Raw genomic sequence first — 15488 nt, forward strand, 5'->3', positions numbered from 1 at the left:
AACCAGCCAGTCAAGCACCTGAGAGACAGAATACCTCAACCCAGCTCACCTAGTGTCCCATCTCCAGCCATGCTTTAGGATGCTTCAGATGAAGGGGATAGCAAAACCCTCCCATAATACATTGGGGAGTGGGGGAATCCCTTCTTTATCCCTACAAGTGGATTGCTTTATGAGCTGGATGCACGCAAACAATATGTGTTTTAATATAGCCAGCTGTACATCTAGGAGCAAAGAATGCGGGCCACACTTACAGGGTGGGGGACTCTATCCTGGGAAGCAGTGACTCTGAAAAAGATTTGGAGGTCATGATGGATAAGCAGCTGAACATGAGCTTCCAGGGGAATGCTGTGGCCAAAAGGGCTTAATCCTTGGCTATCAAGTAGGTGTAGAGTTTGTGTTACCTTTGTATTTGGCACTGGTATAACCACTGCTGGAATACTGTGTCCAGACCTCAATTCAAGAAGGATGCTGATAAACTAGAGAGGGTTCAGAGAAGAGCCATGAGAATGATTGAAGGGTTAGAAAACCTGCCTTACAGTCACAGACTTCAGAAGCTCAATTTATTTAGCTTAACAAAGAGAAGGTTAAGGGGTGACTTGATCACAGTTTATAGATTTCTACATAGGGACAGTGCATAAATCCTGTGGGCTGGCCTCTGTAGCTCCTGCACCAGCCATCACAAGGGCGTTAGTTGGCTTTGGAGTGAGCCTGTAACTCTCTGGCTTGGGCCTCAGTGAGGAAGAACTTCTGAGGCTCCTAGACTCTACTAGGGCAGAAATGGAGCCTTCTCCTCTGAGCCCCAGTCTTCATCCCCTTCTTCCTCCTTGCACTGATTTGTCAAAGTACCCCACTGTGATAGGAGATGGACTGCTCCTCTGCCTGCGGGTGGGTGGACTGCTTTGCCAGTGGTGCCTTGTAGATATGCCTCTCCCCTGTAATTCTCAGGCTCTGGCTCCATGGTGACATATCTGGCTTATGCCCAGGTCACAGGGTGTGTGTGATCGTGCAAGTGACTGTGTTTATGGAGGGTGCTCACACTGAGATTGAGAAGAGGTGGGGGTGTATCTCTCTGGGGAGCTCCCAGGTTGAATCAGATGTCTCATAGAAGGCCAATGCCCCACAAGGAAGACGGGCTGAGCATAGGAGGTGAATGATGGCTTGGCCACCTGCAGTAAGGCCGCCTCCTGTGTCTGCTGTTCACCCAGCATGTGTCATATCCTCATAGCCCATATCAGGGTAACAAGCCCTGTGGATAGAGGGGAAACGGTAGATGTGGTATATCTTGACTTTAGTAAGGCTTTTGATACTGTCTCACATGACCTTCTCATAAACAAACTAGGGAAATACAACCTAGATGGAGCTACTATAAAGTAGGTGCATAACTGGTTAGAAAATTGTTCCCAGAGAGTAGTTATCAGTGGTTCACAGTCATGCTGGAAGGGCATAATGAGTGGGGTCCCGCAGGGATTGGTTCTGGGTCTGGTTCTGTTCAATATCTTCAATGATTTAGATAATGGCATAGAGAGCACACTTATAAAATTTGTGGATGATACCGAGCTGGGAGGGGTTGTAAGTGCTTTGGAGGATAGGATTAAAATTCAAAATGATCTGGACAAACTGGAGAAATGGTCTGAAGTAAATAGGATGAAATGCAAAGTACTCCACTTAGGAAGGAACATTCAGTTGCACACATACAAAATGGGAAATAACTGTCTAGGAAGGAGTACTGCGGAAAGGGATCTGCGGAAAGGGATCTGGGGGTCATAGTGGATCACAAGCTAAATATGAGTCAACAGTGTAACGCTGTTGCAAAAAAAGCAAACATCATTCTCGGATGTATTAGCAGGAGTATTGTAAGCAAAACACGAGAAGTAATTCTTCCGCTCTACTCCACGCTGATTAGGCCTCAACTGGAGTATTGTGTCCAGTTCTGGGTGCCACATTTCAGGAAAGATGTGGACAAACTGGAGAAAGTCCAGAGAAGAGCACCAAAAATGATTAAAGGTCTAGAAAACATGACCTATGAGGGAAGATTGAAAAAACTGGGTTTGTTTAGTCTGGAGAAAAGAAGACTGAGAGGGGACATGTTTTCAAGTACATAAAAGGTTCTTACAAGGAGGAGGGAGAAAAATTATTCTTCTTAACAGCTGAGGATAGGACAAGAAGCAATGGGCTTAAATTGCAGCAAGGGCAGTTTAGGTTGGACATTAGGAAAAACTTCCTGTCAGGGTGGTTAAGCATTGGAATAAATTGCCTAGGGAGGTTGTGGAATCTCCATCATTGGGGATTTTTAAGAGCAGGTTGGACAAACACCTGTCAGGGATGGTCAAGATAATACTTAGTCCTGCCTTGAGTGCAGGGGACTGGACTTGATGACCTCTCAAGGTCCCTTCCAATTCTATGATTCTGTCACTCAGAGCTTCCCACCCACCCTGACCAAGGCCTGGTAGGAGCCCCTTTCATCCCTCATCCTTTTCTTCATGATCAGCCAGGAGGGTGAGACTGTTTCAGAGTTACCTTGCCCATTTTACCCCGAGTCTGGTGTTATTTGGTGTTTCCTCACACTCTTGTGATTTGTGGCATCTGCTGTGTGAGATTTACACTACACAGAATGGCCACTACCTCCCTCTACTTTCAACAGGGATGAAGACAAACTGCCTTCAGTCAATCTGGCCACACTTTTCCTACAGCCTTTGCATGCAGAAGTGGGGCTGCCCATAAGTCAAAATGGCCACCATCTCCCAGTGTTTTCAATGGGACTGAAGCCAGAGGTTAGGAGGGGGCCTGGGGAGTCCCCCTTGGAGATGCTGACCCAGAAGTTCATAGAGTCTTTGATTATAAGGCCAGAAGTCCCTGTGATCCTCTCGTCTGACCTCTCGCATAACACAGGCCATAGGACTTCCCTGAACTAATTCCTGTTTGAACTAGAGCATTATTGCTTGTGCACTTCCAGTTAAATGTTGATCCTGGTACATTCAGACTTACTCAGGGGTGGGAGACTCATAACCCAGAAGGAAAATTTGGATTTTTTTTTTAAATCTCATGATCGTTAAGCCACTCTCATGATTGTTGAATGTTTGGGATTGGCCCTACAGGCGATGACCTCTCTTCTGTCCAGTAGAGAAAGAAGTTGGGGCACTTGAGGCCTGATAATCTCACCAGCAGAGAGGTCATGGTATTAATAGTCTGTTGCAAACAGATGCCCTGTCTAACGAATTGTTCTGGGGTACAGCCAGTCTTTTCCCGTGAATCTTCCAGGCAGAGGGTGTTGTCTCCAGAATACACCGGTCATATCCACACAGCCCTGTCTTCTCCACCTTTTCTCCAGCTGCTGCCACTGCTGTTTGGATGGGGGATTCTGGGGCTGAGGCCTAGGGTCCCTGCTGTCCCCTGGAACCTCCCATTTGCCCAACAGACCACCTCTGGTTCTAACACAGGACCCTGCACATAATTTTTCTCCCTTTTCCTGATGGTGGCAGTTACAGGGTTTCCCTCCCATCCCATGTAACCTGCACCCAGGACCAGCAAAGCTTTAAGCCTTTATCAGTCTGAGTCAGGTCCCTTCTGATGTATAAGACCAGGGTCTACCTAGCCTCATCTAAAGTTTGGGCACTACAACTGCCAAAGCCCATAGTGACAATAATGCACCTGGTGCCTCTTGCCCTTGGTGTTCCAAGGTTTTCCCCAGACAGTTTTACAATCTTCCCAGAGCCCCTTGCTAGCTTTTGGTGTTACATTCCCACCCCTGCCAGGACCTGGGGGACCAGGTGAGCACCCTTGTGCTGCTCTGCCGAGCTTGCTGTTTCAACCTCTGATCTGTTTGCAAAGCTATTGTCCCAGTGAGATGGCTTCACACCCTCTTCCTTGCTCCTCAGATATGGCAGAACCCAGCATCTGACAGTCACTTCAGTTTATAGTTGGTCTCATGGAGGATAGGTCCATCAACAGCTATTAGCCAAGATGGACAGGGATGCAACCCCATGATCTGGGTGTCCCTAGCCTCTGACTGCCAGAAGCTGGGAGTGGACAACAGGGGATGGATCACTCAATGATTGCTTGTTCCGCTTATTCCCTCAGAAGCACCTGGCATTGGCTACTATGGAAAGGCAGGACTGGGCTAGATGGACCATTGGTCTGATCCAGTGTGGCCAGTCTTAGGTTCACATAGAGTCTCTCCAGGGAGTATCTGAGCACCTGCCTAGAGCTGTGCCAGGATGGCTTCTTAAGAGTCACTCATTTTTCTATGCAGTGTGAACTTTACGTGCCTTTCGAGGGGAGGGTGAGATCTATCTGCAAGCCTCTTCCTATCATGGCTAATCCCAAGGCTTTGCCCTGTGCTTTCTGCGTATTTTACAGTGGTGCCTTTTTTTTTTTTTTTTAAACAGTGAGATAACAATTTGGGATAATTATCGTGTTGTAAAATCCTAAGTGGAGACAAGCTGCTTATAGTGTTCACAAGGCAGCCGGGTGAGGTCAGAACTATGCCCCCCACCCATGGTTGACTTTGCCTGATTTACCTCACAGTAACTCCAGTGTGTGTGTACAGCAGGAGAGCTAATACACCTCAATTATCCCACGGTTAAAACCCCCTTTTTTGTCAGTGAAGACAGAGCCCCAGTGTCCTCTCCTTACGGGGCTTTGGGAGCTCCAGCGATGGGAGTGCAGGAGCTGGACCACGCACCTTTCCCATGTTTGATACCAAACCGTCGGGCTATCTTTGAGGCATCGCACGTGGATCGTCCTCTCCTCTCTCCATTTTCACTGGAGTTGTGGAGAAGGGACTGTGTTAACGTGAAATTGTGTGATAGGAGATGGTGTTATAACTGTTAAGTGAAACTCTGTGATGAGGTATGTTGTGGCACCAAGAACATGGGCTACCGGGTGCCCAGAGATGTAGAAGTTGGGACTTGTGTAGGGCCTCTCCACCTAGACAGCTCTTTTTGAGCTTTTGGGGGCTGAACATGAAGGTTGGTGGGTGGCTCTGAAAGAGACAGGGAGCAGGTGTGCAGAGGGGGTAGACTGTGATTAGGGAGAGCATGGCTGGGCTGTTATTGGATTAGACTTTCCCTCCTGCAGTGACATAGCAAGGTTACTGAACACTATTATATATATTGTATTTATTGGGGTTAGTAGCTTTTCAAACCCAGGAGACTGAGGTGTAGTCAATCAGGTTTTGAAGAGATCTGCAAGGCCCTTGAAATAGCTAAAACAGCCAGGATCAGTGCTGTTGACAGGGAAGTGTCCAGAGAGGAAGCATAGAGAGGTAGTGACCCAGAGAGAGCAGTGTTGAAGGTGTGTATCCAGGAAGGGGCAGGTCGTGGCTGAAGCCCTGAAATTTCTCAGCAGAAGCCTGCAAATCTTCCCTGATGCCTTCAGAGCCATTTCTTCCATCAGAGCTTCTTCAGTCGGTGTTTGGAAAGTGATAAGTTGGCCGACAGCTCACTTGCTGGTTAGGGGTTGATGACACAGTGGTAACAATGCCAAAGTCCTGTCTACACTACAGCTTCCACTGTTGCTTCTGCCAACAGGGCTACACTGATGAATTACAGGTCCTCATTTTCCAACTGTACATGAGGCCTGTGTGCTGTGCACTCCTTAGCTCCTCTGGAGCTGCAGGGAAGCAGACATCCAGTCACAAAACACAGGACTCACCATCCCCAGTGGAAGTTGAAGTCTAAACTCTGGTTTTGCTTTGCTGGCTCATGGAGCCCAAAACTACAGAATATCACATCATCTACATGGGAACAGCAGAACGGCTGCTCCCAAGTAAGAGTAACTCTCTCAGGCACTCAGTGTGGATGCAAAGATGCTGGGCCTTCATTCTTAGGTTCTGGCTACCCTGGTTCTTCCCCCTGCAACATCTTGGGCTGGGTTCCTCCGAATGTTGCCTCCCCAACAAGGAAATGAAGCACTTATGTGGAGATGGGCAAGTGTTCTTCACTTACCAATGTAAACGCTGTAACAGTAAAACTGCCCCTGTGAATCGCTGGGCCACTTATTCCCATGGTGTACTGCTGGCTGGGCTGCAGTGAGAAAAGCAAAGCAGCACCGGGCTGCAGCTGGAGATACAAGGGCTGTCCTTGGATCACGTGTGTTACCAAGTGTCCCTGTTCTCAGCCAGAAACTAAACCCATCCGGGGAGACTGATAAAACATCACTACAGTGAGCTGGGACTCGACAGGGCAAGGAGCCAGGGCGACAACAGTGAGAATGGCAATGGGCAGCTACACAAGGGCCAAATCAAGAGTGGGTTTAACTGAGTCAAAGGAACAGGGAGAGAGAGGTAATTAAGTGTGCAGAGCAGTGATTGATTGACAAGGAGTGCTCTTCAGTACATTACAATCAAATCAGCAGGAAATAAATAAAAAACACCAGCAATTCAGAAGGGCAACCAATGAGGTAGGGAAGATCAGAAGATTTAAAACTAAGGCCCCAATCTTGCATTGAGCTACGCATGGGGACCCCAGTAGCCAGGCAGCATTCCAGAGGAATCTGCCCATGTGGAGCTCAGTGCAGGATTGGGGTCGTCTGATCAAAATCTCACACCAACAAAACTGAATCAGCAGTTGTGCTGATGGGCAGCTGAGCCAAGGAGCAACTGTGTGGTCTGGACAACGCAACACACTAAAGAGAGTTAACAGGACAGGAGCAGAAAACCGGGGGGCGATGACTAAGTACAGAAGAGTACACAGAGAATGTAAATGCTTAGGCTGAGATAAGAGTCAGTTGGAAGAGCCAGTCGGGTGAGCGGGAGGCAGGGAGTCAATGCAGCAGACTTGGGCCCCGGTTACACGCAGCTGCTGGGAAGAGATGATAGAGGGCTCTGAAGCTCTGGTGAGGCTAGGTGCCACTGAATAGGGCAGAGTGTGGAAGAAGGTGGCTGTGCGGGGCCATAGAGGCAGAACTGGTTGGCAGTGGGGTAGGAGGTAGAGCTGGCCCAATGCCCTCCCCTGGTGGTGCTGTTCCTGGTACCACTGGGACTGGGGCCTGCCAGCCTCGCCGGGTCTGCCTTCACTACAGAGTTAACTTGAGTTATCTGCACTCCAGTGACTCCTCTCGAGTGAGCCAAGCTTGGCTGAGAACAGCCACGCTGCTGTGCCCACACAGGCTCTGCGCTCCCTCGAGTACAGCGCTATGGCTTCTGGGCACACGCATTTCCCAGTGAGTAGTGGGAGAACTTGTCTGTCCTTTCTGGGCACGCTAGGGGACTTGTGGGAAGGCCCTGGAGAACTAGTGATATGCAAGTGACAAGCCTGGAGCCACACTACAGAGGGGCTGTGTTAGCAGCTGATGAGTTGTGCTCCAGTTTTAGCCTATGCCCCCTCCTTGGGCTGGCCAACTTGGGGTCACAGCACCACTGCACCCCACTTAAAGGTACTGTATGTGGACGGGACTCGAGTGAGGGAGAACACTTGAGTTACAAGAAGTTAATTTGCGGTGAAGACAAACCCCTAGAGTGGCCCTCTCCTCACTAGTTCAAGCAGGAAGGAGCAAGTCACTGCTGGGGCAGTTCCGGAATTGGGACACCTCAGAGGACTACGGTGAAGCCCCAATTCATGCCCCCTGGTGTCCGTGAGGGGGATGGTTCTGTTCGTGGGCATGGGGCTAGCTTCTCTCAGGCCCTGCTTCACGTTATTATACACACACGACCGGAGCGGAGCCCTCTGTTGGGAGGGTCTCACTTGTCCATGGCTGCGGCTCTGGCATGGATTCTCAGGTGACGGGCCAAAGAGGATTTGTTACTGAAGCTCTTCCCGCACTCGGTGCAGGGGAAGGGCCGTTCCCCGGTGTGGGAGCGCTCGTGAATGGCGAGGTAAGCCAGGTACTTGAAGCTCTTCCCGCACTCGGCGCAGGGGTAGGGCTTCTCCTGTGTGTGAGTCCTCTGATGCATCGTCAGGTTGGAGAGTTGGCTGAAGCGCTTCCCGCACTCGGCGCAGGGGTAGGGACGCTCACCCGTGTGGGAGCGCTGGTGCTTGTTGAGGTCCGAGGGGTTGGTGAAAGTTTTCCCGCACTCGTCACAGGAGTAGGGTCTCTCCCCTGTGTGCAGCCTCTGGTGTGTAATGAGCGTGGAGAGGTGGCCGAAGTTCTTCCCACATTCGGCACAGAAATAGGGTTTCTCTCCCGTGTGGGTTCTCTGGTGGGTTTTGAGATGGGTCAGTCTGTTGAAACTCTTCCCACATTCAGGACAGGGATATGGTCTGTCCTTCTCATGAACTCTCCCGTGGGCCGTGAGCGCCTGCTTCTCCCAGAACCTTTCCCCACAATCTCGACATTTATGGGGCTTCTCTGTCCTGTGAACGCTGTTCTGATGGTGAAGGTCCCCTGTGGCCCGAGATCTCCCCGGTGCAGGAGGTTGGATTAGTCTCCTGAATCCACTCTCACGTTCCCCTAGGGGATCTGGCTCATTCCCCGCTGGGCTCCTCTTCTGCCTCTTGCAGGCTCCTTCCTGCTCAGGTCTGTGGTTAATGCTCTCTCCTGAATCCCGCAGAGAGATGCTGGGGGGCTGAAGGTTTTCAGGCCCTTCGTCATGAGGCTGCTCCTCAGTCCTGCTCAGGATCCTGGCATCTGCTGGATGAAGAGAGAATCCAGAGATTATTTCATCTCTCGTATTTCCAAGTGGAAGTGGCTGAGGCTCCTCACATCCTTCCACTGGACAGACCCCAAAGAAGAGCCAAACAGTCAGCCATGCAGAAATAGGGAGCTGTGGAAGGGCACAAGCAGGAAGCCCCACATCACTTTCTCCTTCCTCTTTACCCAGGGCCCACGATAGCTTTTCCTCAACTCCCAACATTTCCCTCTCCCTCTGCTCCAGCCCCTCAATTCCCCTCCAAGCTCCCCCTCTCTCTTCCCTCTTCTCCTGACCATAGACCAGGGTTGGGCAAACTATGGCCCGTGGGCCAGATCCGGCCCGTCAGGGCTTTGGATCCAGCCCACGGGACTGCTACCCCCATGGCACTGTGGGCCCCTGGCCACTCCCGGAAGCACCCGGCACCATGTCCCTGTGGCCCCAGGGCTGGGGGCAGAGGGCTCCGTGCGCTGCCCTCGCCTGCAGGCACCGCTCCCTGCAGCTCCCATTGGCCGGGAACGGGGAACCACGGCCAATGGGAGCTTCGGGGGAGGTACCCGCAGGTGAGGGCAACACACGGAATCCTCTGCCTCCCCTGCCCTCCCCCAGGGGTCACAGGGACGTGGTGCTGGCCGCTTCTGGGAGCGGCACGGGGCCAGGGAAGCCAGGGAGCCGACCTTAGCCCTGCTGGGTGCCACTGCCACCCCAGAGCTGCTGCAGGTAACTAGCGCCAGGCCAGAGCCCACACCCTGAACCACATCTGCACCCAAACCCCCTGCCCTGAGCCCCCTGCTGCACCCCAACCCCCTGTCCTGAGCCCCCTGCTGCAGCCCACACCCCTCCTGCACCCCAACCCGCTGCCCTGAGCCCCCACCTGCACCCCGCACTCCTCCTGTGCCCCAACCCCCTGGCCTGAGCCCCCTCCTGCACCCCGTACTCCTCCTGCACCCCAACCCCCTGCCCTAAGCCCCTTCCTGCACACCGCACCCCCCCCACACCCCACACTCCCTCCCGTACACCAACCCCCTGCCCTGAGCCTCCTCCTGCCCTGAGCCCCCTCCTGAATCTCACACCCCTCCTGCTTCCCAACCCCCTGCCCTGAGCTCCCTGCCACACTCTGCACCCCAACCCCCTGCCCTGAGCCCCTTCCTGCACATCGCACCCCCTCCCACACCCCAGGTCAGGGATAGTGGTCACAGGTGAGGGGGTATTTAACACCGGCTAAGAGGTCTCAGGCTGACAAGGGCTACCCAACCTGGATGAGGAGTTAGGCAACGGGGGACGCAACCCACTGTGCTCTTCCTGAAAACGCATTGCAGCTGCAGGCACTGCAATAGGGGCAAGGAGAATATTCTGCTCAGACAGCTTCTGCACAGAGCCCCGCAGCTGGGTCACATGGTGGGAAACACATCTGAGCCCTCCCTATGCTACAGCTCCCACCATTGCTACCCCGGGGGCAGGGCGGGCGGTGCCCCACTGACAGATTACAGCTGTGGGGGATTTCCAGTTTATTGCCAGGGTTGGGTCACGTTCCTTTTGGGCCTCCACGATAACATCCCTGGAGCTTCCTGCAGGCCCTTCCTGCGGAGATACCCCTCATTCTCACTCAGCCAGCCAGAACTGGGAGAAAATAAATCACACCCTCTCTGCTGAGAATCTGACCCCCACCACCCGCCTAACTCACTACCCAGAGGAGAGGAAGGGTCCATCCTGCCTCAGTCTCCCAGCTGAGCGCTCAGTCCATGGATGTGGTGAGGGAAGGGGCTTCCACCAGACCTGGCCAGGATGCATGGGAAGCCCTGAATGATATGGGCCTTGAGGAGACAGCTCCTGCTGGGTAACACCACAGAATAGGACCCACACAAGGAGGGTTCACAACCATGCTGGCTACAGGGCCACCCAGCTCCCACAGTCCCATCCCCACTGCCTGGGCCACTTGTCATCTAGGAGACACCCACTGGCCACCCTAACCCCACACACAGCCTCCCACGTTCTCCAATCCTGCTGGGGAGCCCCCCACGGCCTGAGCCAGCCACTCCCCTGTTTTTTCCACACACACTCAGCCTGAGGGACTCCCTTCCCCGTTGTCCCTGCAGTGCCCCCGGGAAGACCCGCCCCAGGCCCCTTCACGAGCTCGTTACCCATTTGTTGTCCAACTCGGGGCCCCTTTCCAGGGGCGCCTGGCAGCTCATACTTCCTCAGTGCTGCCTCCTCCGGAGATCCCCATGCGGGATGGGACTGTGGTGGCTCCAGCTGGGTGCTCTGAGATTCCCATAATGCTTCAGGGGCATCCATCTCCTCTGGGGTCACGTCCTCAACCTTCACACGCACTGTGACCTGGGAACCAACCACATGGGTCACCGGGCAGCCAGGGGCTGGGAGTCGGGGGGGGGAATCATACCTGAATTGTGCCCGTGGCAAAGGGCACCCTCTCCTCAGGAAGAAGCTGCTTTGGCCAGCAGGTCCTGTACCTAATGGGATAGGTAACAGGAATGGGAGGCTGAGGCTGTGAAGTATGAGCCTGGGAGGAGCTTGGACCTCAGGGAGAGGCAGGCTCCCCAGGACGCCATCTCTGGGAGGAGCTGAAGGAAAGGAGCCATGCCCTGTCACGCAGGACCCTTTGGTAATTTTACTAGTACCTGCAGCTACTACGCCACTCATGTCCTGCGAGGTGAGGCAGCTCAGGAGACACCCCTACCCCACGGACATGTCGGCTGCATGTGAAACACAGCGGATGCTCAGGGCTGGGTCCCTAGGATCAGGCCATGCTGCATTGCCTCCTAACAGCACACGCTGGATTCACACGGACCCCAGTCTGTTAATGAGGCTCCGTATCAATTCAGATGTTGGGGGAGGCCACTGCACTCTCCCAGCAGCTGCAGGTACTAGTGAAATTATTGCCCAAGGGTCCTGCATGACTCTGCATAAGGGAGGCAGTGACATTTATACCCAGAGAGAACAGCAGGGTGTGCAGAGCAGGGAGCTATGAAAATCCCTGTGGCTGGGGACCCAGCTGAGCCCTGAGTCCCAGACAGCCCCGACCCCAGTGCTGAGAGCAGGATTACACAGAACAAGCCCCACTCACATCCTGCCTTGAGAACTCCCTGTGTTCACCCAGCACCCAAACCTGCCCCGTCAAATTCCCTGCAGAGCCCAATGGAGCCCCCTGGACATTCCCCTGCACCTGCTCATACCTGCTGCTCTCATATCCCCGCCTGTTGCAGTCCTACCTGGAAATCCTCGGCCAGGGACACTGCCTGGGCACACGTCTCTGGGCAATGTTCAGAAACCCAGCTCTGGATTTCTTCTGGCAGGATGGTCAGGAACTGCTCCAGGATCAGCAGCTCCATGATCTGCTCCTTGGTGCGGATCTCCGGCTTCAGCCATCGATGGGAAAGTTCCCAGAGTCGGCAGAAAACTGCCCGGGGCCCCTCGGCCTCCTGGTAGCGGAACTGCCTGAAGCGCTGGCGCTGTGTCTCCATGCCAATGTCGCACCCTCGCAGGACAGCTGTCTTCACCTTCCCATAATCTCCAGCATCTCTGGCATCCAGGCTGCTAATGACCTGCCGAGCTTTTCCACTGAGGGCTGGCACAAGGCGGGTCACCCACTCTCCTCTGGGCCACTGGCAGGCTTTAGCCACTTGCTCGAAGGAAGCCAGATAGGCCTCAATATCCTCCTCTGGGGTCAAATCCAGCAGCGGAGGGTTTTTTGATGCAGGGACTGATGTCGGCACAACCTCAGCAGGTGTCCGTAAGCTCTGTAGCTCCTCCTGAAGTTGATCTTTCCAATACTGGGACATCCTGTCACACTGCTCAGTCCTCAGCTGTCGCCATCCGGTGCGGGACCATCGAGGATTTACTGAGATGGTTGATCCCAGGACTGGCTCCTTCCCGTCTCTCTCCAGCTCATTCCCTGCTTTGGGGCCCGTTGGCTCTGCCGTTTCCATATTCTCTCACGAAGCCTGGATGTGGAGACCCAGGAGCTGCTGATCTGTCTTCAGGGACCAGCTTATCCCTGCTGGGGTCTGTGCTCTAGTTCTCCAACTTGCGTCCCTCCCTCAGGCCTTCTGGACACGTCCAGGCTCCTGGGGGGGCTGCAGCAAAACAATTCATCAGGATGTTACTGTGTGATGGGAGAGTCAGAATCACAACAAACAGAAGGGAAAAGAGAGACCTAGTCATGATTCACCCAAACACCCACCAACCCATAACCCCAGCTCCCTGCCCCCCAGCACAGACAGGCCCTGCCCCCACTCCACTGCCCACCCCCCATAACCCAGCTCCCTGCCCCCCAGCACACAGACCCTGCCCCCACCCAACTGCCCACCCCCCATAACCCAGCTCCCTGCCCACAGCACACAGACCCTGCCCCCACCCAACTGCCCACCCCCCCCCCCGTCCCCCAGCACAGACAGGCCCTGTCCCCACCCCACTGCCCATCCCCCACTCATAACCTCAGCTCCCTCCCCCCGCACAGACAGGCCCTGCCTCTACCCCACTGCCCACCCCTCATAACCCAGCTCCCTACCCCCCAGCACAGACAGGCCCTGCCCCCACCCCACTGCCCATCCCCCACCCATAACCCCAAGTTCCTGCCCCACAGCACAGACAGGCCCATCGCCCACCCATCACCCCAGCTCCCGGTCGCCCCCCTCACCTCGCCGCCCCGCCTGGACGCAGGGGGAGGCCGGTTCCCCAGACAAAGAGCTTCCGCTCCGGCCAGCGCAGGGTTAATCCCTCCGCGCGGGGATTGGCGACGATCGCTGTCAGTCAGGTCTTGCCCCGCCCCCTGCCCAGCTGGGCCTGTCTCCGGGAGCGGGTTCAGCGGGAGCCCGGTGCGACCCCACTCCACGGGGTTAGGCACAGCCCGACGCGGGCAATTCCCAGCAGATCCTACCGGGGTGCAAGTGGGGGTTCCCCTGCTGAGGTGTGGGGGCCTCTGTACTGGAGTTACAGGGCTGTGGGGGGCTCGGGGGCCTGGGCAGGGAGCTGGGGTTACAAGTTGGGGGGTGCTGTGCAGTGGCTCAGAGAGGAGCCTGTGCTGGGGCAGGGCAGGGAGCTGGGGTCCCAGGGCTGGAGGGGCTCAGGGAGCGACCTGTATGGGCTGGGGGTGATGTGCAGGGGGTTACAGCCCTGCACAAACACGTGTATTAAAGCCTGTACCTTAACCGGGGAGGGAGTTTATTAAGAGTCCAGCCCATCCCCACCTGGGTCCTTATCATGGGGTGCCCTTTGCCACATCATATTGAAGTGGGAGCCAACTCTGCATGTTAAGAGCCTGTGTTTCAAAAGCGACAAGGAGTCCTGTGGCACCTTATAGACTAACAGACGTATTGGAGCATAAGCTTTCGTGGGTGAATACCCACTTTGTCAGATACATGTGTTTCAAAACTGTTCTGAAGTCCACACACAAGCACAAATTGCCATGAAAAATCATCAGGGCCCAGGGTAGGATTTTGGTGAAAATGGGGTCACTCACTCTGGGGGGTCCAGAGATACAGCACCTGGAGTAGAGGGTCCATACACTTTGCTTGTTCTCATAATGTTCTTGGCACACAGCTGTGGCTGAATCCATGCACCTGCGCCACACCCCACCAACTAGAGTTTACCCAATTGGGTTTGACCCCAGCTAGTGACCAATGCTCTGTGCCAGGCCAGGGAAGCAATATTTCAGCAGTTACTAGAGACTATGTGTGACTCTACAAATGGGCTCATGTGCCAGTGAAAGTGATTTATGCAGGCACTGTGAGACAGGCACACCAGGAGCCTGGGCGCTGACTCTGGTCGCTAGCTTTGTGGACAAACTCAACTCCTGTTATGGTCGGTGGGTGGCTTAGGAAGCTGGATGACAGCCCATGAACTAAGGCAATGCTGAGGAGCGTGAGCTCAAGTCTTCTGCTCAGCTGGTTTAGAGAATGGCTGATGGGCACATTGCCACCCTCTGCCTTTGTTCTTCTCCAGGGGGCTACTCTTGGAAGTAGTTCCCTGGGTGCAGGCTGTATTATAGAGGAGCACTAGGGCCCATTATCCAGAGTGCTCCAAAATCCATGTATGTAGGGAGACTGTCTAGAAAACATCCCCTCTGAGCAAGGCCCCAGCCTGTCCTCATCAGAGATAACAGGCCTGTATCCTTCCTGAGCGTTGGAGGACAGCAGGGAAAATGTCCAAGGGTAGCGTGGGGGAAACTCTAAGACCTTGTCTTCACTAGGAGAAAGGGTGAGTTGAAGCCAGACTTAGCAAACACGAGATAGCTCAGTGCAACCTGAACTTGAGAATTTCCCTAGTCAAAACAGCCCCCTGAGGACTCAGTAGTTGCTTACATCCATCCATCCTTATGGTAAGGAATCCTGGAACATCCCCTCCGTGAACCCGGATTGAACCTTGTACCAGACTGCTAGTACTGGCCAGAACCAGCATGCAGCAGAGTGGTGTGTGTAACCCAAGGCAGGGTGGGGCTCTGGTAGGCACTGAGAACATGCAGGGGGTGAAACACTCCTCTATTTCCCTGTCACCCCTGAGGAGACAGTGGCAGCTGTTCTAGTGGCCCTAAAACGCTACAGCCCATTACAAACATTATCATAGAGTGTGAGGCCTGGTCTACACTACAAGTTTAGGTCGACTTTAGCAGCGTTAAATCGAATTAAGCCTGGACACGTTCACACGACGAAGCCCTTTCTTTCGACTTAAAGGGCCCTTTAAACCGGTTTCTTTACTCCACCTCCGACGAGGGGATTAGCGATAAAATCGGCCTTAGCGGGTCGGAATTGGGGTAGTGTGGATGGAATTCGACGTTATTGGCCTCCGGGAGCTATCCCACAATGCTTCATTGTGACCGCTCTGGACAGCACTCTCAACTCAGATGCACTGACCAGGTAGACAGGAAAAGCCCCGCGAACGTTTGAATTTCATTTCCTGATTGCTC

At 54.1% G+C, this 15488-nt stretch overlaps 1 protein-coding gene across 1 annotated transcript in view; it reads right to left on the reverse strand.

The window, feature by feature from the left end:
- Positions 1–13348, reverse strand: part of LOC101936151 (uncharacterized) — a 28010-nt gene extending 14662 nt beyond the window's left edge. Inside the window, exons 1-4 of the mRNA XM_065571871.1 lie at positions 13224–13348; positions 11797–12660; positions 10708–10903; positions 7682–8568 (exon numbers count right to left, since the gene is read on the reverse strand). Of these exons, the coding sequence (XP_065427943.1) occupies positions 7682–8568; positions 10708–10903; positions 11797–12513 (1800 nt within the window). The 5' untranslated portion in view covers positions 12514–12660; positions 13224–13348. The remainder of the gene's footprint in view (positions 1–7681; positions 8569–10707; positions 10904–11796; positions 12661–13223) is intronic.
- Between the last annotated feature and the right edge of the window lie 2140 nt (positions 13349–15488).

Source organism: Chrysemys picta, chromosome 17 (genome assembly GCF_011386835.1).
Source record: "Chrysemys picta bellii isolate R12L10 chromosome 17, ASM1138683v2, whole genome shotgun sequence".
In the NCBI taxonomy this organism is placed as follows: Eukaryota; Metazoa; Chordata; order Testudines; family Emydidae; genus Chrysemys; species Chrysemys picta.